This window comes from Cherax quadricarinatus, chromosome 4 (assembly GCF_038502225.1).
Source record: "Cherax quadricarinatus isolate ZL_2023a chromosome 4, ASM3850222v1, whole genome shotgun sequence".
Classification (NCBI taxonomy): Eukaryota; Metazoa; Arthropoda; class Malacostraca; order Decapoda; family Parastacidae; genus Cherax; species Cherax quadricarinatus.
The window spans coordinates 27026581-27050886 of NC_091295.1; the positions used below are offsets into that span (position 1 = coordinate 27026581).

Below are 24306 nucleotides of genomic sequence, written 5' to 3' on the forward strand. Positions count from 1 at the left end.
CAAGGCGTACATTTATGGCAGTAATATCTTGTTGTATGTGTAAATCTGCCATTTTTACTCTGTCTCTCCTCCTGGTATCGGTAATGAAGCGAAGAGCTCTATTCTGGACCCTTTGTAACCGTAGCATATTTGTCTTTGTTGTTAATGACATTGGGACACAAGGGTATTCGAGTATAGGTCTTATTAACATTTTATACAGATGTTTTTTGACATGTTGAGGGGCTTGATTGAATCGAAAGAGACTGCTAAGACCGGCTTTGGCTATGTTGATCTTTTTAGTTACATGAGATGTTGAGTGGAGCAGCCTGTCTATTTCATATCCCAAAATCTTGTTAGGGTTTCTAATGGCTACAGGTGTACCTCTGATGGAGATACCTCCTTTATCTTCAATTGTTGATGCAAAACATCCTATCGTGCTAACAAGGACCTTGTCAGGATTAGTCGTAATTCTCCACTTCTTTTCCCAATTAGATGTTCGACGAAGTTCAATATTCATTTTTTTCTGTGACTCTCTCATACTTGTATTTTCCTGTTACCGGAGTTGATGAGACGACATGAATAACATCATCTGCAAACTGTGTCACAATCGTATCACTAAACTCTGGTTGAGGAAGGTCATTCACATAAATGTTGAACAGAAGTGGACTGAGACAAGAACCTTGTGGGACACCAGCCGTCGGTATAAAAGGCTCTGTCGACCTGCCATGAAAGGTGGGAATGATTTTTCTTTGAGTTAAGAAATTATATATTACTCTGAGGAAAGTCCAGTTATGGTCTGGTAGGTCAATGAGTTTGTATATAAGGCCATCATGCCATAAGCTATCAAAAGCTTTATGAACATCTCTGGTGGCAATTAAGGCAAGATTCCCCTGATGTTTTAGACTTGCTACAGTATCGAAAATAACATTTATTGCATGATTGGTACCTCTATGTGTTCTAAAGCCAAATTGTTTTTCAGTAAAAAAGTGATTAAACTCCATATAGTAGTTCAATCTGTTGGAAATGACCTTCTCAAGAACTTTTCCAGTGACTTCAAGTAAAGATATAGGTCTATAGTTCCCAGGTTGGTGAATGTCTTTATTGGGCTTACCTAGAAAGATCATCCTAGCAGTCTTAAAAACCACTGGAAAATGTCCTGAGGCCAAGATGGCATTAAAGATATTTACCAAAGACTGTTTACAATTTCTAGGTAGGTACTTTATTTGTTTCATTGTTATTCCAGAGAGGCCAGGGGCTCTATTTCTCATTCTGCCAATAACCTGACTCATCTCTAGTAATGTAATAGGTCTAGTAAGCGGGTGGGTATCTTCAAGAGTTGAAGTATCGATGGAAGGTAGTGGTTGTAGGTCATCCAAGTTCTCATCTCTCCATTCATTTACCAACTGATAATGATTATTGTTAAATTGACGACTGTTATTGTGGGAGAGAATTTTCTCCCATACATCACCCATCAAATTAGCCTGGTCCTGTGGATCGTCAAGTTTAATTTCAACTTCTTCATCATCCTCATCAGTGAAGGTATGAACTAGGTAGTTAGGAGCCTTGTGCTTTGCACCTAAAAGTTGTCGGATCTTACTCCAAAATTTTGCTGGTTCACGTTTATACTGATTAGCTTGAAGAACTAGCAATTTCCGTTAAGTCCCTTTTGTGATGACTAATCATGTTAATTAATTCGTGCCTTAATCGGTGCAGTGTAGCTACTGGTGGTTGTCGCGTTTGAAGATGCCTTCGACATTCTGCGTGATAATTTCTTAAACTGTCTCTAATTTCCCTAGTAAGTTTATATTGTTGGTATATCTTTGTGGAAGCTAATTGACAAGTTGCATTAGTAGCTTCAATTATTCGATTATGCAGGGACCTGACTGCATCATCAATTGCAGTGGAAGGTAGATATTCCAATGACACAATTTCATCGTCACCCAGAAATGCCCTGAAGGGGTCAAATCCTAGGGTGTTAAGATTGGGTTTAGGAGGTACAGGTATTCTAAATGGAGAAGTTTGTAGTTGTATTATAACAGGGATATGGTCAGATCCTACATTTCCACCAGGAGATATACGACAGTGAAAGATGTCACAGTCTCTGTTTGTCAGTACTATATCTGGTGTCCCTGGATGAGGTCCAATGTACGATTTAAAGAATGGGCCTTGAAATGACAAGTTTCTAGCTGTCATGATATTAAAAAGTTGTTTTCCTTTTAAGTCACCCAGTGGAATACCAGCTCCACAGCTGAAGAGGGCAGGGTGATGAGCATTAAAATCTCCCGCTAGAATTGTTGGAATATTTCTGCTTAATATCCTATGTAGAGGAATTGACTCTATATATTGTTGTCTTGGGGGAAAATATCCAGTTACTATCACTAGTTGTCCATGAGACGTTGTCATTTCTATTGCAAGAATGTTATCTTCATCAACATGAATATTTTTAAATGTATAGCCTAATTTAACTAAGATGGCTACACCACTAAAGGGTCCTCTCGATTTCTCCACAGTACAGTAACCACGTAATTTAATATGTTGATCAACTCTTGCAGCTGTCTCGTTCAAAAGTATAACATCGGGATTGTAATTATGTAGTTCAACCTCAAGAAGGTAATGGTTATTAAAGAAATGTTGAACATTAAGTTGGAAAATTGTAATCCCCATTATTTCTTGCACTTCGCTCGTGTACTGCGGTCTGAACGCCTGCAAGTAGTGTCATGTGTGGTATCCACACTATTCCTGCTGGACTCGTCAAGGGGAGGAGGGAACTTCTGCGTAGGTGCTTGTGTATTAAAAATGCCATCATCTTCACTAGAGGTAGTAATATTAACAGACTCATTAGAATCGTTAGAGTCATCATCGGAAAACGGAGGTATGATATTCCCAGTTACAGGAAGCAGAGGCTCGTGAGAGTTAATGGGAGACTGTGGAGGCTCCAAGGGAAAATTAGGTAGGCAAGGTGAGTTATCCTGGGAAAGTTCCTGTTCAACAGGATCAGCTTCAATAGCGGGAGAGTAGGCACCAATTTCTGGGGCATTGTTATGTTCAGGTGTTGACTTATCGGGTTGAGAGGAGTTGACAACCTGGGTATGCAAGGTGTGCGATCCCTGGGCCAGGGATGACTTAGGCTTATTTTTAGATGTAGAGTAGGGTACATACTTCTTGTTATGAGAAGGCTGGGTCATAATAGCCTTCACATTTTCTGGGATAGTGATGGGAGTGATCCCATTAGCCATTAACAGATCATTTAAAACCTGAGAGCAGAGTTGAATGTCACCACCTGCTATGTCTTTGGCCATCATATACATTAGTTGTGCTCTCATCATATCCCCAGCTGTGGATACCTGAGACATAGATGAGACTGAACCTTGTTGTTGCGTTTGTGTATGTTGTAGGTGAGGATTAGATTGGGGCGCTCCAAGAGGGGCAGAATTCCAAACATTGGAACCATTGGTAGAGACCTGAGGAGTCCCACTTGATCCAGGCAGAGCTGGGAAGGAAGTTTGGGACATCGTTGGTGGTGCCTGGGGAATGGTCTTCTTTGAAGTGGACAGTTTCTTTGCTTCAATAATTTTCTGCATTTCCTTTTTCCTTTCAGGACAAATAGCAGAAACAGCATGATGTTTTCAGTTGCAGAGGACACATTTGGGTGTATTTTTATTATTAAAATCTCGATAAGAATGTTGGCCAGAGCAAATGCTACAAATTTGCCCTTGAGTATTGCATTTGTTGGTGTTATGACCAAAGGCATAACATTTAAAACATTGTGTCACACTGACAAATCGTTCAAGAGAGATTTGGTCAGGTGTACATCTGGTGCCAAAACATTTGAAGCCATTTTGACACACAAGTTTGGCCTCCTCAGGTGTCTCAAGTATTAATTTTAAGGTTACCTTGTTGTTGTTAGGATTAGAGAATTTATGTGCTTCTACAGCCCTAAATTCAGAATTCTCTGTATTAATGTCCTCAACAATTTCATTCACAGTGCTATGTTTCATAAAACTGTTGATTCTGGCAACAAACACAGTCCTCTGAGCTTGATAGCTCTCAGGTGCAACTGGGGTAACACCAGAAGTCTTCAGTTTGTCAAGGACATCATGCTTCAGCAGTTGAAGTAACTCTTCTTCCGAAGAGAGGAGAAGTACTGCTCCAGCGTGGGTTTGAAAAACATCCACTGGAGCAACAGTTGAGTTCGAGCAAATACATGTTAGAATTTCTTTCATGGACATTTGATTTCCATCAATACGTAATCTTACACGTATCCTCGCCATGATGTCTAGGAAGGAACATCTGGCAGAGGAGTTCTTAACAAAAAAGGATCTTTCCTTAATGTTAATCTGACATCATATTTCAGCTGACTTATGAAGGTCAGCCCCTAAGATAGCCTACCCTCGAGTAGTGAGGGGAAAGGGCCCAAGGCAAAGATCGGCCGGATTTTAAAAAAACCACACGGGCTACCGGATGGTCAAAATGCCTTGTGTTAACTCACCAAAGCGAAGTTGCCGAAAAAGAAGAAGATAGGAAAGTCAGAAGGATAGCAATGTATGTAGTGTGTTAGTGTGTGGGCCAGTGTTGATGTTTGGGTGAGGGAAGGATGGGGGGATGGGGATGAGAGGGGTGAACAAGCAAGCATGGGGATGGGGCTCGAAGTGACTGCAAGCAAGTTTCCTCTCAGCTCTGGTGAAGAATTACTCAGGATAACTCAAGAAAAATCTCGAGCAACAGTGTTCAGAGTTGCTCAGCTGAAGAGCAGGAACGACGACGTCTTCTCTCCACGGTGGCTGGGCTGCTACTCTTTTCTTTTCATTTGTCAATTTTCTGCTAAGAGTAATACGTCAACAAAGCAAAATAAAGGGCTACCAAAGTGAAAGCTCTGCTTCTTGAGGCATAGTAGTTGCACCAATTCTCTTTCTCATCCTCATATTCAACACAGACGGAGATATACGTTATAGCACTGTATCATCCTTTGGAAGTGGCATCCATTGAAGATACAGAAATCTCCAAGCTGATATAAAGTAGATCTTTCATTGAGCCACAGAAAACAAAATGATATTCAACGACGACAAGTTTCACTTAATCCGCCAATGCACCGCATGCGGCTAGCACCCATAGCCTGGTTGTTGAGGTCAACTACCAGGAGGCCTAATCTTTCACCCCTGAAAACGCCATAAGATAAACTTCGGGTAGTTTCGGTAAGCCAGCAGATGCTTTTCCAGTTACGGGTCATCATTTGACTAATACAAGACCCATGTCAGGAAACACTTGTACCATTTCTAGACGAATAAACCACCACCAATGTCTAACGTTCACAAGGATCATCTTCGTCTTTAGTTGCTATTTACTTCCCCTGGCTCCTCTACCTCGCATCTCATACATCTTGTCCCTTTCCACTTACAGCTAATACCTGAAAGTCTACTTTAAGCTATATTTTCTGTAAATCTGTCGATGATAATATAGAGATGAATCACAGCCTTTAAAATTGCAAACTGAGGAAGGGTAAGCTTGGGTGTAAATGTGGATGACTTGATACATGAATAATTTCAGTGTGTAGTGTTTATTTCACGCACCGTGCTCAATACTGATTTCATGCACTGTAACGTGATGTGACAATAATGTACCATTCACTGGTAAATAATTATGAACGGCTGCTTGAATATAAATACTTTATATGCATGCCTCTTTAAACATGAAAATATAAATATATATATTTTTAATAATTTATTACGGTAATTATTATTATTACTATTATAATTAATATTTATTTCTGGTAATAACCTGGTGTAATGGCTGGCACACACTTTTACTGTTGCAATTGCCTCAGATATTGCCCCTCTCTTGTGTGATGAAGTATTCCTGGCATGCGCTGGCTGCAGGATTACTTGCTGCCTCGCGAGCAACAGACAGTGGATTGAGCCTCCACTATTCCCGGCGTTGAATGACCCACAAGGGCTCAATGTTATACATTTAACTAACAGGTTTTTCTAATCTTCAGCCTTTGAGCAGTTCTGTGATTCTTCGTGTACACCTGCAGAGGAAGCGCCTCTTTCTTTCTAACTTGCATATTCTTTTTCAATGATACGTCTGGAGCATGCTTTTAATGCCATTGCGCTCATCTTTTCGAGACACTAGTTCAAATTCACATTATTAATATAATCTCCCTATCTAATTTCAGTTAGGTTATGGTTTATTTGGTCTCTATGTGTTTTTATTGCTGAAATTTAATTTGATGAATATATCTTTATGAGTCTGTACAGGGTTACTCAAGTTCAGTGTATATGCAGGTCTGAACTTCAATCAGATTGTGTTCAGAGTTCGTTGTGTTGCACACCATTACGTTCCTTACCAGACCCTCATTATTTATGAATATAAAGCCAATAGTATTTCTAATCTAGTTGCTTCCACTATTTGTTAACTTAAGATGAATTTATCACAGAATCCTATAAGTTCATTTGAGTGTGACCCTTCATCTTGACTGTACATGGGTACCTATCTGGTGGTACATAGTACCGGGAAACGTATGCTATTACAGCATTTGCTGTATTTCCCCTTTCAGGTGTCTTAAATTGCAATCACCAAGAGACAGGAAGCTGAGGGTTTCATTTGGAAGATTTGCAAGGAAACTTTCAACTTGAAATGACTTACCTTTATACTTCTGGGAAGTTATATCTTACAGGTAATATACGAGAGCAATAAACAAATTCTGATTCTCAATTATCAAGGTCAAAACTTCGACTACATCATTTGTAGTAAGAGCTACAGTACAAATTACTGTAGTCTGTATTTTTGGTCACATCAAAAAAGACTGCACCAAGTTATCCATGTTTCACTGTCAAAGTAGTATTTATTATGGGTCTTTGCAAAGGCTGCAAACGTTGCATCTGACACGGTATGGAGTCCACTTATATACGGTATTTTGTTGATGTTGCTTGGTTTAAGGCCTTGTATGTTTGCAAACATAAAAGGTGTTATATGATTTGCTGTTTTCTGGAGGAAGGGGTAGGGGATTTGTTGCCAACAATATCTGCAACTCTGACGATCCAGCCAGGAACTCTGTTTCCAGTCCAACATGAGTTCCAGGTGCTGATACTTCCCTGAATGGTCGTATTTACACATTTCATTCATTTTATTAAAATTTTCATATTTTCAGTCCTCCAGTGGATCCCAAATAAAAATATGATATTTAATGAAAACAGGGTTCAACTGCCCCACTTTGGAAGAATGGAAGAAATAAAGAGACTGCAACAGAGTATGTGAGAAACTTAAATCATTCAATAGAGCGAAAATCTTTTGTGAGAGACTGAAGTGTAATGAGGTTGGAAGTTCTCACATTCAAGAATCACGACAACGTTGCTATTGCTACTACAAGGAAAATGACAGACAGGATAAATACAACTTTCAAGACAAGTGATGCAGATGCAATGATGATACTCTTTAAGTCACTTGTTCTCTCCAGAATGGAATACTGTTGTATACTGACTTCCCCCTTCAAGGCAGACGAGATTGCTGAGCTGGAAAACGTACAGAGAACTTTCCCTGCTTCTATACACTCAACCACGCATCTGGATTACTGGGAACACTTTAAGTCCCTTCAACTGTATTCATTTGAATGTAAGCGAGAAACGTGCATAATAATATACACTTGAACACTGAAATCACTCCCTATGACAATAGATTTGGTAGAGGTGCAAAATACCTCCACTAAAAAGCAGGGGTGCGACGAGTAGAGTACACTAAGAGAGAACTTGATGAGTGTCAGAAGTCCCTTCCGTCCATGCAGACAGGGAATTACAAACAAACTTCTGAGGGTCTTCACGAGGGAAGTGAGTAAATTCCTCAAATCAGTGCCTAACCAGCCGGGCTGTGGTTTGTACATTGGACTACGTGAGGCTAGCAGTAATAGCCTGGTTGATCAGGCCCTTATCTTACCGACGTCCTGGTCTAGGGCCGGGTCACGGGGGCACTGACCCACGGAAACGTCCTTCAGGTACGTATGACCTGTCAATAACTCATGTATTGTTTATGTGTACATTTGGGACTACATAACTGTTTGACTCAGATTTCTTCTGAATGATTTGTTAGCTTACCTCGTAGTTACTTATGACTTCGGATTCATTTGCTTTTGTTCCAGAATGAGAAGTAAGTTTCAGGGCATAACTTTCGCCTGACTTCCGCGCAGTATCACCCTTCAGGTCTGAAACCAAAACACTTATTTTTTCCTCTCTGTCTACACTCGATCTCGCATAACATGTGTTCACTTGTACTTGCAAGTCATATTTTTGTGTGGTATAGTGTTTCCACTGATATTCTCAGAGGTTCCACTGTTTTTAATCTCGTCTTCCTCTAATCTGGGTTACTAATTTCTTGTCCCTGTACACTGTGTGGTTGTGGTCACTAAGTCACGATTTCAGATTGATCTTTCAGCTTTTCTTCCAGTTGTGTACGGCAAAGAGAAAGCTGATTTCCTACTTTGGCATGACGTATCTTTCAAGAATTGTACACTGTTTTCCTTTTCAGGAATGTACATACTGTGTGAGCTACCACATTACATAACTGACCTTACCTTATGTTTATCTGACGCCACTCCCGGGGTATTCGCCCCAGCGGCCTGGTCTCTGATTAGACCTTCTGGTTGCTCGCATGATCAACTAGGCTGTTGCTGCTAGTCGCAAGCAGTCATGTATGTGGGAAAAGATGCTGGTTTGTTTACGTAGAGAGCAAATTACCTTCCTGTAACTCGTATACCTTTATACCTTTACCTTTGAAGAGTTTTGAGTTTCACTACTCTCGGAGCCCGGCCATGGGCCAAGCTCGTCTAGTGCTTGCCTGATTAACCAGGCTGTTGCTGCTGGAGGCCCGCTGCCCCATATAGCCATCACAGCCAGGTTGATCTGGCACCTGGTGAAGATACTTCTCCAATTTGCTCTTGAAGGCTTCTACACTTGTTCAAGCCCTGTTTTTTATATCTTCTGGTAAGATGTTGAATAATCTGGGACCCCTGATGTTGATACAGTGTTCACTTATTGTCTCCACCGCACCCCTGCTCCTCACTGGGTTTATTTTGCACTTCCTCCCATATCTCTCACTCCAGTATATAATGACAGTGTGCAAATTTAGGACCAGGCCCTCGAGTACTTTCCAGGTATATATTATCTTGTATCTCTCTCTTCCGCTCCAATGAGTACATGTTTGTGGCATGCAAAGAGTACGTTACACTTTATTCGGAACATGTACACACTCCCATATAGGCTGCCTCTCAACTAGCGAACCAGGTGCTAAGGTTAAGGTAAGGGTACCCACCGTTAAATCAGTACCTTGGCTCATTAACCAATCACAGGCGGGCCTACCAAGGGCTGAGGCGATGTGGTTTCACTCGCAGTCAGCCCTTGCCAGACTTGCTTCTTGCTGGTTGAAGAACGGTGCTCTCTCTGGCTTCTATCTTTGCCTTTAAACACTGTGTGGTACACTTATATCTCAACTCCACGTACATAGTGTACATAGCTGTATCTAGATGGTGAAGGAAAATACAAGTTAAAGACTACTGCTGTATTTATTTTCGCTCCAAGTCCCATTACGACCACCTCAACAGACCATTATTACATGTGTTCGTAATAATGTTCATGTTCATAGTTGTATGTTACTGAAGATACTTGCTTATATCAAAGATTCGTTTGCTGCCTGTTGATAGGCTGTGAAGGCTAGCTGTGAAAAGGGTGTAACTTGAAGGCTGTGAAATGGGGGGTAGCTGACAGGCTTAGGGGTTGCGTGGAGGGGAGTACACTTTTCTCTGGGATTAACCCGGGAGTGATGCTTAGCTGCGGTGTAGTGGAAGGTACCTTCCACAAAGCCTTCAGCCCTACCCCCCCCCCCTCTCACTCTCTGTTTACATCCAATCATTAACGGAACAATGTAAGGCATAAGTATGTTATTCACATTCTTCTACTTTAAATAATAAAACACGTACTTTCCGTGATGTTGAGACAGTAGGACAACTTCCTATATCTAATAACACTAAACTAATTTGTTATATAACTAGCTTGGTTTATATTTGCACTGATGACGCTACCCACACATTATACCACCTGGGATGGGCAGGCACTGACAGATGGTCGTGCAGGAGTGGGTCAGAGTGGCTCAACACTACCCACAAATCACATCAGGTGTACTCACGCTGCACCATTTACCTGAAATAAAAAATGACAAATATTAATTTAAGTTTAACAGCTGTGAATGTACTTTGTGATTTTTATACAATTGCGACCAAATATTATTCTCTAAATAATAATAATAATGCAAATCTTTTTCGTATAAAATCTGTGACCGATTTCGCAACTTCTACCATGGCAGTCCGGCCTAAGATCAAGTTTGTGTGTTGATGACCTGGTCAACCAGGTTGTTGGTGCTAACTGCCCTCAGGTTCACAGAGCCGTCACAATCCTGCTGATACGTACTCCAGCGACAGAGATTTGATCAAAGATTAAAACTACATTTGGGCCACCATCATTTACCTCCAGGTATACAGTGTGGAAATGTTATAGCATTATTACATATTTATGAGGAAATACTAAACCCGTAAGGGTTGTACAGCGCCTGGATAATGGGAAGAAATTAGGTTTGATCCATGTTCCTTGGATCAAGAGTCCTTTACCAGCAACAACGAACTTACCTCGAAGGTAAATACAAATAAATGTGAAGAATAAAAGTCACAATACAACTAACCCATAAGTTGAAGTGGAAAGTTTAGACGACGTTTTGGCCCGTCCTGGACTGTTATCATGTCGCGACTTGATAATGATCCAGGAGGGACCGAAACGTCATCTGCAGCTTCCTCTCTAAATTTTAGGTAAATTGTGACTCACAGTAGTTGCTCAAGTGACTACTACCTGAAGGATGTTTTCGAGGGCCAACACTCCTGCGGCCAAGTCCAAGAAAAGGACTCCTAGTGGCTCAAAGCCTGATCAATCAGGCTGTTATTGTGTCATGTGGGTTTTCGATACGTGAACTTCATATGATCTAAATGCGATTCTTTATACTGACCAGTACTAATTTCTCTAACCTTATACTTATTACCAGTGATATGTTCAACTACTCGATAAGGACCAACAAACTTTTGATCAAGCTTAGGCATTGCAGACGTTTTGTTAAAGTTAGTCAGCATAACTCTCGAACCTACTTTGATTTTGGATGGCTTTGCTCGAGTGTTTGCGACTCTTGTAAATTCTGCTGTTGATTTATGAAGTGTTTCACGGATTCTTCTAAAAACACTTTGAGCTAAGCTGGTACGAGTTGCTATGAAATCATCAGGGTTGTAATTTGGTTTCGGATTAGAATATAGCAACTCATAAGGCAAACGTTTATCTACACCGTACAATGCATAATGTGGAGTGTCACCTATAGAAACATTGTAAGCAGAATTTATAGCACACTGCACATCAGGTATAACTTCATCCCAAGTTTCACTGTTGGGATTGATAGTGGCTCTCAAGACATCAAGTACTTTCTTATTGGTACGTTCCGCTAACCCATTGCTGGCAGGATGATGAGGAACAATGGTGGATTTAGAGATCTTGTACAAGGTGCACAAATTTTCAAGAATCTCATTACAGAATTCACCTCCATTATCTGTTACTAGGGACTTAGGGGTGGTATGCCTGCAAATAATGCGTTCTTTAAACGCTTTAGCTACTGTCTCGGCAGTCTTATCTGCAATAGGAACTCACAATATCTGGTGAAATGGTCTACCATAACACATAGATGTTTGTTGCCCTGGAGGGAACATTGGAAATTAGTTAACAAATCTAGCGCAACTCTTTCCCAAGGTTCGTTAGTGGTTGGATACACTTGGATTGGATTAGGACCCTTAGGACCTTTATGTTGCATGCAGACACTACATTTCTTAACATACTCAGAAATATCAGTTGCTATACGAGGCCAAAAGTATTTCAATCTGGCTTGTTTTACTGAACGATCCATACCAGGGTGCGCAACACCTGGTACATCGTGAACTAGCTGTAAGGCTACATTCACTAGTGACTGTGGAATTACTAACTGGTATACTCTTCTGCTAGGAGTACCCAACTCAGCTGTTCGATACAGTAATTCTTGGTTCATGACAAAGTCACTGATGGGTGCTGGTGGCTTCACAGTCAGAATAAGATCTTCCTGGAGCAGGAATCGAATCACACCAGACCACATGGGATCTGTTCATTGAGCATTCTTGACATCTTCAGCACTAAATGGAGGGTCTGCAGTTACTATACTAACATGTCACGATAAGGCATCTGCGACTACATTTGACTTGCCAGGTAAGTGTTCAAAGGTCGGATTGAACTCTTGGATAGTCAAGGTCCATCTGGCTAACCTTCCAGTAGGTTGTTTGTTCTGGAATAAAGGTATCAGTGGAGCGTGGTCTGTCAAGACATGAACAGAGTACTGATAAATAATGTCTCGGAAGTGCTTTAAAGACCATACTATTGCTAAAGCTTCTTGCTCAGTTACTGTATAATTACGTTCAGCCTTCGTAAGGACTCAGCTAGCAAATGCAACTGCGTTGTACTTGCCATCAGTCTTCTGAGCTAGTACGGCACCTATGCCAATAGAACTAGCATCAGTAGTCAGATAGAAGGGCTTAGAAAAATCTGGAAATTTCAAAATTGGAGCAGATGTTAGCTTTTCTTTTAAAGTTTGGAATGCTCTTTCTTGATGGAAGGTCCAAACAAAAGGAGCATCTTTCTTAAGCAACTCAGAGCAGCAGCTATGGAAGAAAAATTGGCAATGAAAGATCTATAAAAACCTGCTAAGCCCACAAAGGATCTTACGGCATCAGCAGTTTTGGGTGTTGGAAAATTTAGTACTGCAGTTACTTTACTTTGGTCAGTCATAAACCCTCTAGGAGTGACTACGTGACCAAGAAACTTAATTTCTGATCTGAAAAATTGACATTTAGACTGTCTGATCTTTAAATTGGCTTCTTCAAGCTTACCAAGTACTACATCAAGTCTTTTCAAGTGTGTATCCACGACTTTAGACATGACGATTACGTCATCTAAGTACACCATAAGTGCATTACCTATGAGACCTCTAAAGATATTAGTCATGAGCCTTGAGAACGTGATAGGGGAGGATCGTAATCCAAACGCCATACGGAGCAAGTGATAATGACCTGTAGGAGTGGAGAATGCAGTTAGCTCTTGGCTGTCCTCGTGAAGAGGGACTTGCCAAAACCCTTGTAACAAATCCAGGGTTGAAAAGACTTTATCTCCGATGTTACGTAAAAGATCACCCAGTACAGGGAGTGGGAAGCGATCTGGAATAGTTTTCGCATTTAACTTCCTAAAGTCAATCACTGGGCGCCAAGTACCATCCTTCTTAGGTACTAGGGTCAAAGGCGCATTCTAAGGTGAATTGCTAGGTGCAAAAACTCCATCATCAAGCATTTGATTGATCAATTCTTCTGCGACAGCAACTTGTGAATGAGGCATTCTGTACGCAGGTATATAGACAGGTCTAGTACCAGGTTCAAGTGGAATACGATGGGACAATAAGTTCGTTATACCCATCTTCTCACCTGGTAAGGCAATGGCTTTACGACGTTTGTTCAACAGAGTCAACAAACGCTTGACTTCATCTGGGAAGTCAGTGGGAGCTATGTCTTTCTCCTCAACTGGTGGAACAGATTGATCCAGTGAAGTGGATGAGGTCTCCCTGGTAGAAATAACACCAACCCACTGGTCAGGTGACAACTCATCCTCTACCTGAATAGGGTAAGGATAGTGAACAAGGTCAACAAGATTGGTATTTGCTCTGAGACGAACACTGTGACCAGAAGTGTTAGCTAGGAAGAAATGGATCTTACTATCTCTTACAACATGTAAGGATGGTTCAACAAATAGACCTTTACTTTGCAAGAATCACTGTCAACTAGGACGTTATCACCATCTGGAACACTAGGAACAACAACAGACACTCTAGTGAGGGCACTAGCTGCGACAGAAACGTCTTTCTGCAGACGGCATGTGACATCAACAAGAGATGGCATTACTAGTTGCAAGTAATTGTTTTCCGACAAGGCGTCCCCTGTGGAGAAACTACTACTTGAACTAGCAGACATTGCAGGGATAGGCTCAGCACTCAAGGTAGTCAGAGCGTCCTCGGACACTTGAGGTAACTGGACACTATCTTGCAAGTCTGAAGTTGCAGGAACACAGACAGAAGTGACAGGATCATCAGTGCCTGACCGGTTGGGTACGCTACTGGAAAATGCACTGGCCTGTAAGGACTTAATTTGAATGTCGTACTCTGCGGCAGTATGGCAGATCTCGGATCCAAGCTGGTAACCCCAAAATGGTACGATCAAGTCATCAATTTGGGCATGCCATCGATAAGGGTCGAGCACAATGCGCAAGTCTCGCATGGAAGCAAATCCCAGTAGAAGGTCACCAGGGAAAGTAATCTGGTCGACAACAAGGAAGGAAGCAGTGAAGTCTCTGCCTTGGATAGAAAAAGTGAGGGAAGTCCGACCTCGGACACGCAGGTGAGAACCAGCTACTCCACTAAGGGAGGACACATGAGTCGGTTCTACGAGAAGGACATGTCGTAACTGCTTATCCCTAAACAAACTAGACCTGATAATATTGACTTGCGCACCAGAGTCCATGAACAAATGAACGGGCGCATTATGAACAGATGCTTGCACTATAGGGCCTATGGTTGCATTGGAAGTAATGCGCAAACAAAAAGGTGGATTGTCATCAGCAAAGATTTGTTCCACTTCATCCCCAAAATCATCTACGTCAGAGACATGTGAAGCAACATCATGAGCTGTCTGTACTCTTGCTAATAAAGAAATTAACTAATAAAACTGTAAATTAATGTAAAAAGTATAAAATAAAATCACTAAATTGTATGCAAAGAGAGATAACTGGGAAATTTAAATATTTTCTTAGAATGCATAAACAAAATTAAAATATAATACAAAGACAACATGAGGAAAAATAATAAAATGAAAAACAAGACTCAAACAATGATGAACTGAGAATAATAATGCATAAAAATATCAATAAAAGAAAATAATTCACTGCAGAACAAGTGCAACAAAATAAGGTGCAGAAATAATCACTGCAGTAATAAAGTTACACTGGGAAAATGTAGGTTTAATAATAAAATAAAAATATGAAGAAAAACTGATTGAACACTTTAACTCTTAATTGTAAATTAGACAAAACAATTTACTCAAACAGAGAAAAGAAAACACTTTACGTTAAAAAAAGAAATTAAAATTACATTAAGAGTGAATTTGTTCAAAGAAATATGAAAAATATGAATAAAAATAAAACAAGAGACAAAACTGGAAGTATAACACTTACAAGTGGCGGGGCACACAACATATTCACTTATTCATTTTTTTTTTTTAGTATATTCTTACAACAAAATCTTGCTGTGATTGATACGACAAAAATTGCTGGCAAAAATAATGGTACACAAGTCTGCGAAAAAATTAGAGGAATGAGACACTGCTGGCATACGAAAAAAAGGTATACAGAAATAAATGGATAATTTGGTATACTGGAGTGGATATCACTGCATGAACTACAATGACAAATACTGGAGAATAAAATGCTGAAAGAATACAAGATAAAAAAAATGAATTATTTCACACGGAGTGACTGACTGGTACACTACAGAATAATACTACAGACAGAGAGTAGCATAAAAAAACACAGATAAAAAAATATGAGATGAGCGATAACACTGAAAAATATTGCAAAAATAATGTGTCAAAGAAACACTGAGTCTACACTGAAAACACAAGGCTTAGAGTACACAAGAAATTCACTGTAAATGTCTCACACGCAAATGTCTTTAAATGCAAGAAAAATGTCTCTAGAAAATTATCACTGAAGTCTGGAGTAGAAGACGGAGTGACTAGTGATGAGGGGAAAGTTGTCCCGCGGGTGATGCCGCCTACACTCACACTGTCGTCGGAAGAAGTGCGTTTTCTAGGTGAACTCACATAACTGGCTTTATCATTGGCACCAGCTACAATCTCTTGACCAATTATGTGAGCCAAAACAGTACTAGGACCCGATACAAGGGTGCAAACAGCCACAGGTAGACGAGTGAAGAGTGTGGCGGGTGGGTGAAGGGAGCGTACACTCGCTGTTACTCACTGGCGCACACTCCACTCACTACCCACGAAGGTGACTTAACTAAGCCACAATATGCCACAGGGAATGGTGAAAATCACTCTTAGCATCATCCAACTGGCGATATAAACAATACTTCAGAGGAACTTGCGTGGCTTACTTCTCTCTCTCAGCTGGGTTAGAAGCTGGGCTGGCTGATTGGCTTAACCCACGAGAATGGCTGACTGGAAGACGTGTAACGATGCACACAGCATGAAGGAGCAGGTGGATGACAGGAGACAGGCTGGATGGTAGGCTGAGGTAGGCTGACTAGCGTTCACTTCCACAGTCTGGCTTACTGACTGGCTTAATTGCAAAATCCGGGTCAACCCCTCGGAGATTGAAGCAATTAGCACACGAACTAAGCCAGGAAGCTTGAAAAACGGCTGCAACAGGCTTGCAGGCTGGAGTACACAGGGTGGAGAAGAGTGAGGGTAGCGAGTAGCTGAAGGTGGCGGACGGTTCACCTTTGACCTGCCAGCTCCCCACAAACAGTCTTCTAACGTCTGAAATACCCTTAAATCCACGGCCACACCGGTGCCACCATTTGTCATGTGGGTTTTCGATACGTGGATAGGGTAAGAATACTCACGTAGGCTGGTAGTACGTATAATATATAACGGGAAGTATGGAAAGCGCCAACAGCCGACCTGCCTCTCTCTGCTCCCTATCTTGACTGACCCATGAGTGCCTACGGGTGAGGGGGTGTTTGAAATCCTGCTATGGTCAGCAGCAATATGAATACAGTCAGTGATTCACGCAGAGATGGTTAGTAATGAGTCATCTACTGGTACACTGGTTACTGGTTACTAGGAACTGGTACTACTACCGAGAATTGCTGGTCGTAACTAGTTCAAAGTATAATCCACAATACGGATGATCAGGAACTGATCTGAGGAGCTTATCAAGTTCCCTCTTGAAGACATCAAAGGGTCTGTTAGTAATCCCCGTATGTATGATGGGCGACTATTGAACATTCCTGTGCCTCTTAGAATTATTTTCTTATCTCTAGTGTACCCATGGCAACCCTACTTTTTATTGGGGGTATAATGCACCATCTGCATCGAAGAAAATTATTTTTGTGTGTAGATCTGGGACCAACTCCTCTAGGTATTATCTAGGCGTGAATTATACTGCATCTTTCTTGCCTTCGTTCCAGGGAGTATAAATCAAGGGACTTCAAACATTCCCAGTAATTTACTGAATTTATACGAGCAGTGAAAATTCTCTGTACATTCTGTAGATCTGCAATTTCGCCCACCTTAAAATGGGCTATAAATGTATAGCAATATTCCAGCTTACAGAGAACAAGTGACTTAAAGAGGACCATCATTGATTTGGCATCTCTTGTTTTGAAGGCTCTTAGTATCCATTCTATTATTTTCCTCGAAGCTGTAATAACGACACTGTAGCGATGTGATCCTTGAACGTGAGATCCTCTGACATTATCTCCCCTAGTACTTTCTTAGGGCGAAATTGGTTAACGTCTGGTTGGAGAATTGCAGTGTCCTCCATGGATGCCACTCTCATGCAAATTTTATTATCTGCAAAAGATGATATGGTCTTATGATTTATGTTTCTGTCTATGTCGGATATGAGGCTGAGGAAAAGAAGGGAGCGAGTACTGTGCCTTATAAAAAACAGTTCTTCATGTGACAGCCTCTGATTTAACTCTCTTTACCGTCACTCTTTGCGTTCTGTTAGAAAATTAAAACCCCATATGCATACGTTTTGCGCTATAACAGCATGACTGCACTTATCAAAGGGTTTTGTAAATTCAGTGTATACTACATTTGCGTCTTGTTTCTTTTCCAGTGGATCCAAGACCATGTTGTAGGATCCAGTAGTTGTGACAGGTAGAAGCGACCTGCTCTAAACCCATGCTGTCCTAGGTTGTGCAACTGTTGTAATAACATGAGGTTAACGATCTTGCTTCTTAAAACTCTTTTAAAGATTTTTTATAATGTAAAACGTCAGTGTTATCGGCCCATAGATCTTTGTAAATGCTTTACTGTCACCTTTGTGGAGATGAGTTATATTCTCTAATGTATTTGTGTCACTAACTCCTTGTCCCTGTTTACTTTGTGTCTGTGATGACTGCCAACTCAAGGTTTCAGATTCAACTTTCGTCTTCTCTTCTAACTGTGCAAAGCAAGACAGAAGTAGCATCCAATTTTGTGTTATTCAAAGTACACTATATACTTGTTCGGTATTTTTTCTTTCCTTTTCTTTACTGTTCGTGTTTTATAGTAATAAAAATTTTCATGACATGAATTTATTTCCCTGGATAGTTATAATGTATCAAGCTACTCACAACACCATCCTGCACCACCACTTGTTTCATTACCTGCACGTTTCCGGGGATTAATGCCCCCGCGGTCCGGTCCCAAATCAGGCCTCCTGGAGGATCAAGGACTGATTAACCAGGCTGTTACTGCTAGCTGCATGCAGTTCAACGTACGAATCACAGCCAGGCTGGTCAGACAATTATTTGAAGAACTTGCCCAGTTCCATCTTGAAGACCGCCAGGATTATCATGGGGGAGCGCTAAACCCGTAGGGATTATACAGCTCCTGTGGGGGGGATAGAGGGCATTCAGGATTAATTTAGGAAACTGGAACACAGATTCAATTCCCTAGATCAAGAGCCCCTCGCCAGCATCAATGAACTTCCCTTGAGGGAAAGACCGCTACTCAGATATGGAAAACTTGAAGAAATTAAAAATGTGTCAGGGTATACCACAAACTCTAACCATACAATAGAGCGAGAAAGTAATGTGAAGGACCTGGGAGTGATAATGTTCGAGGATCTCGCCTTCAAAGACCACAACAATGTATCTACCTCATCCGCTAGGAAAACGATAGGATGGATAACGAGAACCTTCAAAACTAGGGACGCCAAACCCATGATGATTCTCTTCAAAGCGCTTGTGCTCTCTAGGCTGGAATACTTCTGCACACTATCGGCCCCCTTCAAGGCTGGTGACATTGCAGACCTGGAGAATGTACAAAGAACTTTCACGTCACACTTAAGTACGATAAGGCACCTAAACTACTGGGAACGGTTGAAGGTCCTTGATTTATATTCCCTGGAATGCAGGCGAGAGATACATGATAATATACACTTGGAAGGTCCTGGAGGGATTGGTACCAAACCTGCACACGAAAATCACTCCATATGAAAGCAAAAGACTCAGCAGGAGATGCAACATTCCCCCGATGAAAAGCAGGGGTGCCACGAGTACACTGAGAGACAACACAATAAGTGTCCGGGGCCCAAGACTGTTCAACTGCCTCCCAGCATACATAAGGGTGATTACGAATAGACCCCTGGCTGCCTTCAAGAAAGCACTGGACAGGAACTTAAAGTCAGTACCTGACCAACCGGGCTGTGGTTTGTACGTCAGCTTGCGAGCGGCCAGCTGTAACAGCCTGGTTGATCAGACCCTGATCCACCATGAAGTCTGGTCTCAGACCGGGCTGCGGGGGCGTTGACCCCCGAAACCCGCTCCATGTAAACTCCAGGTATGCACGGAGGGAGGGGGCGTTGGGCCTATTTTTTAAGCTTTTAATCTGCTCATATCTGTGTTTACATTCGAGTATTACATTCTCATAATATTGTTTACTGACTGCAACACTGTGTGCTTTTCTTATGGAAATTTGAGTATACTAAGGTATATCATTGTCTTCCTTCAAATGTTTCTTGCACATGTCTTGATGATACCAGCAATCACCTCAACGTGTTAATGTCCCTTCTTATCATTTCCAGGTATTTTATGGTATGTTCATATCTCAATGTCTTTTACTTCAGTTTTTTTTTTATCTACGTGTTTCTTTGACACAGTCTTTCTATTCAGTTTCTGCTCTTTCTTTTGTGATACTCTTGGCGGCTGATGGACGCAACTACTGTGACTGAAGCCGAACGCAGATGTTTCGCTCCTATACATAACACATGAAATAAAAACCTCAACTATAGTGACTAAAGCTGAACGCAGATGACGTTTCGCTCACATAACACATGAAATAAAAACACCAACTACAGTGACTGAAGGAACACAGATGATGTTTCGCCCCCTACAAACATTTTCTTGTAGTCAATACAATACTTGAACAACTGTGCTTCAGGACTATCCTTTATTTTTATCAAGATTTTTTCTTGATCACTTGAAGACTATCCTTTATCTTGATCACTTCAAGACTGTCCTCTATCTTGATCACTTGAAGACTATCCTTTATCATGATCACTTCAAGACTATCCTCTATCTTGATCACTTCAAGACTATCCTTTATGTTAGGTAAGACACATATGCAACAGTTAGGTATCTTTATTTCGAAACGTTTCGCCTACACAGTAGGCTTCTTCAGTCGAGTACAGAAAAGTTGATAGAAGCAGAAGAGACTTGAAGACGATGTAATCAGTCCATCACCCTTAAAGTTTTGAGGTGGTCAGTCCCTCAGTCTGGAGAAGAGCATTGTTCCAAAGTTTGAAACAATATGGAGTTGAAGTGACAGGATGGAGCCTTTTATAGCGCCAGGAGGTGAGACAGGTTAATGTTCAAGGTGAGACAGGTCACTAGTAGAACGCAGATGTTGGGAGGGCAGGTCCCTCTCAAATGCAGCCGCTCTCACTAGTAGAGGTAGTCGAAGTTGATTCCAGGTCTGTACCAAGATACCCTTGTGTTGCAGTGTCTGGAATCAACTTCGACTACCTCTACTAGTGAGAGCGGCTGCATTTGAGAGGGACCTGCCCTCCCAACATCTGCGTTCTACTAGTGACCTGTCTCACCTTGAACATTAACCTGTCTCACCTCCTGGCGCTATAAAAGGCTCCATCCTGTCACTTCAACTCCATATTGTTTCAAACTTTGGAACAATGCTCTTCTCCAGACTGAGGGACTGACCACCTCAAAACTTTAAGGGTGATGGACTGATTACATCGTCTTCAAGTCTCTTCTGCTTCTATCAACTTTTCTGTACTCGACTGAAGAAGCCTACTGTGTAGGCGAAACGTTTCGAAATAAAGATACCTAACTGTTGCATATGTGTCTTACCTAACAATCTGTCGGTATTTTATACCATTTTAATGTTCAAACTATCCTTTATCTTGATCACTTCAAGACTATCCTCTATCTTGATCACTTCAAGACTATCCTCTATCTTGATCACTTCAAGACTATCCTCTATCTTGATCACTTCAAGACTATCCTCTATCTTGATCACTTCAAGACTATCCTCTATCTTGATCACTTCAAGACTATCCTCTATCTTGATCACTTCAAGACTATCCTCTATCTTGATCACTTCAAGACTATCCTCTATCTTTATCACTTCAAGACTATCCTCTATCTTTATCACTTCAAGACTATCCTCTATCTTTATCACTTCAAGACTATCCTCTATCTTGATCACTTCAAGACTATCCCCTATCTTGATCACTTCAAGACTATCCCCTATCTTGATCACTTCAAGACTATCCTCTATCTTGATCACTTCAAGACTATCCTCTATCTTTACCGCTTCAAGACAATTCTCTTATCTTTATCACTTCAAGATTATCCTCTATCTTTATCACTTCAAGACTATCCTCTTATCTTTATTGCTACAAGACTATCCTCTATCCTTATCTATCTTATCTACCTGTGTCTCCATCTTTCTTATCTACCTGTCTCCATCTCTTCTTATCTATGTCTCCATCCATCTTATCTACTTGTTTCTCCATCTATCTTATCTACCTGTGTCTACATCTATCTTATCTACCTGTCTCCATCTATCTTCTTACTTATGTTTCCATCTATCTTATCTACTCATGTCTCCATCTATTTTATCTACATATGTCTCCATCTGTCTTATCTACCTATGTCTCCACTGAGTTACCTCTCACCTTTAAAAGATTAGGTTGAGAGTATTACCTCTTGGAGTTATTATTATATTAATAATTTTATTATAAATTATTATTATTATTATTATTATTATTATTATTATTATTATTATTATCCCTAAAGGAAGACCATTAAGAGGTTGCCAGAATTTTTTTTCTACCTCCAACTTTTCGTTTTCATTTCTCTCATAACTCAAGAACGCCTCATCCAATCGACTTCAAACTTCAACACCTGTGTATGATAACTAGTACCAGGTTCTTGTCATAACTGGCACGTGTAGGTGCCCTGTGACCCAAGTTAATGAAGTCATCATTCCCATCATCCTGACTGGGATAACTTGCAAGACTCTCAGTGATGGAGCTTCTGGGATGAGTGAGGTAGAGTGGGCTGGGGTTATGCAATTCTGGGATCATGCAGTGATTGAAATGCATCTAACTTCAATTGCGGTTCTAAAGTCGTCTCCCGCAGGATGAGGGACACCAGCAGTAATAGCCTGATTGACCAGACAAGTGCCAGAGAAGCTGAGTAGAAAAACCCTTGGAACTAATCAAAGGTACCTCCAGACTTTTGCAGGTGTAGATTATCATGTATCTTCCTCACCCAAGTTCTAAGGAGAACGGTTCGAGGGATTTCATGCACCCCCAATAATTTAAGTGCTTAAGTGAGTTTATATGAGCTATGAAGATTCTCTGTACCTGTTCCGGTTCTGCCATTTCACCTGCTTTCACCTACAACAATATTCTAACCTATAGAGAACGAATGACTTAAACAATATCATTATTGGCTTGGCATCTGTTTTGAAAGTTCTAGTTATTCAACCTAACATCTTCCTTGCAGTTGCGATAATGACGTTGTTGTGCTCCCTGAACGTGAGATCTTCTGATATTATCACTCCCAGGTCTTCTACATTACACTTACACTCAGTAATTTAAGTTTGTCTAGTACTCCGATCTTTTTTCTATTTCCTCAACTTCGTATGTGATTTTTAGGGAGCTCTGTAATTACAGTACATAAAAAAAAGTTTCTGTCGAAGTATGTGCTGAAACCTGGAAACATCCACCAAGTCGAACTCAACTTCTCACTTGTCCACCTCCACACATACTAGGTGAGTGCACTCACTAAACACACCGACTAATACCCATTACCGACCTCACCCACCCATCAGCTCACCCCAGTCACTCAGTTAACCCAACTAACCATTTACTTAAGCCTCCCCTTCTCCAAACCAAGCACCAAGCCCCAGGCTGCCACATGTCGTGTCTTCCATACACTTTCCATCCCAATACCACTCTCCCACACACAGCACGGCAGGCAGCCACATTTCCCACATTAGTGCATTATCCTTACTATCAACTTTCTTTTGAAGGGCTGTTTTCGTTCATTAAATGGTAGTCATTGATTAGAAGTATAAAGTGAAGATTTTACTTTCTAAATTATATAAATAATTGCAGACTGTTATATTTTTAAAGCAAAAGATCTAAAATTTTGTTATATACTGTTACACATGTACATTAATATATGCTTAACAATTTGCAGACAAGCGAAATTATTTACATATAAGAACATAAGAAAGAAGGAACACTGCAGCAGGCCTACTGGCCCATGCGAAGCAGGTCAGGTCACTTTCACTTAAGGAAGGAACACGGCAACTGACCTAGTAGCACAAGCTAATCAGGTCCAACTCACACCCACCCACACCCACTCATGTATTTATCTAACCTATTTTTAAAACTACACGTTTTAGCCTCTATACCTGTACTTGGGAGTTTGTTCCACTCATCCACAACTCTCTTACCAAATGAGTGCTTTCTTATATCCTTCCTAAATCTGAATTTTTCCAACTTAAAACCAATGCTACGAGTCCTGTCTAGGCTAGATATTTTCAGCACGTTATTTACATCCCCTTTATTTATTCCTGTCTTCCATTTACACACCTCTATCATATCCCCCCCTGATTCTACGCCTTACTAGAGAGTGCAGATTCAGGGCCCTCAGTCTATCCTCATAGTGAAGATTTCTGATACATGGGATCAACTTTGTCATCCTCCATTCTGTAATATGGTGACCAAAACATAAGAACATAAGAACATAAGAACGAAGGAACACTGCAGAAGGCCTACTGGCCCATGCGAGGCAGGTCCAAGTCTCCTACCGGCTTAAGCCAATGCACCCAACCTAGTCAGGTCAGGTCACATTGACTTAAGGGAGGAACACGGCAACCGACCTGGTAGCACAAGCTATCAGGTCTAACTCACACCCACCCACATC

At 41.0% G+C, this 24306-nt stretch overlaps 1 protein-coding gene across 1 annotated transcript in view; it reads right to left on the reverse strand.

The window, feature by feature from the left end:
• Positions 1–1689: 1689 nt before the first annotated feature.
• LOC138854141 (uncharacterized) overlaps positions 1690–24306 on the reverse strand; it is a 132811-nt gene continuing 110194 nt past the window's right edge. The window contains exon 2 of the mRNA XM_070095420.1: positions 1690–10160. Coding sequence (XP_069951521.1) covers positions 2643–3560 — 918 coding nt within the window. The 5' untranslated portion in view covers positions 3561–10160 and the 3' untranslated portion in view covers positions 1690–2642. The remainder of the gene's footprint in view (positions 10161–24306) is intronic.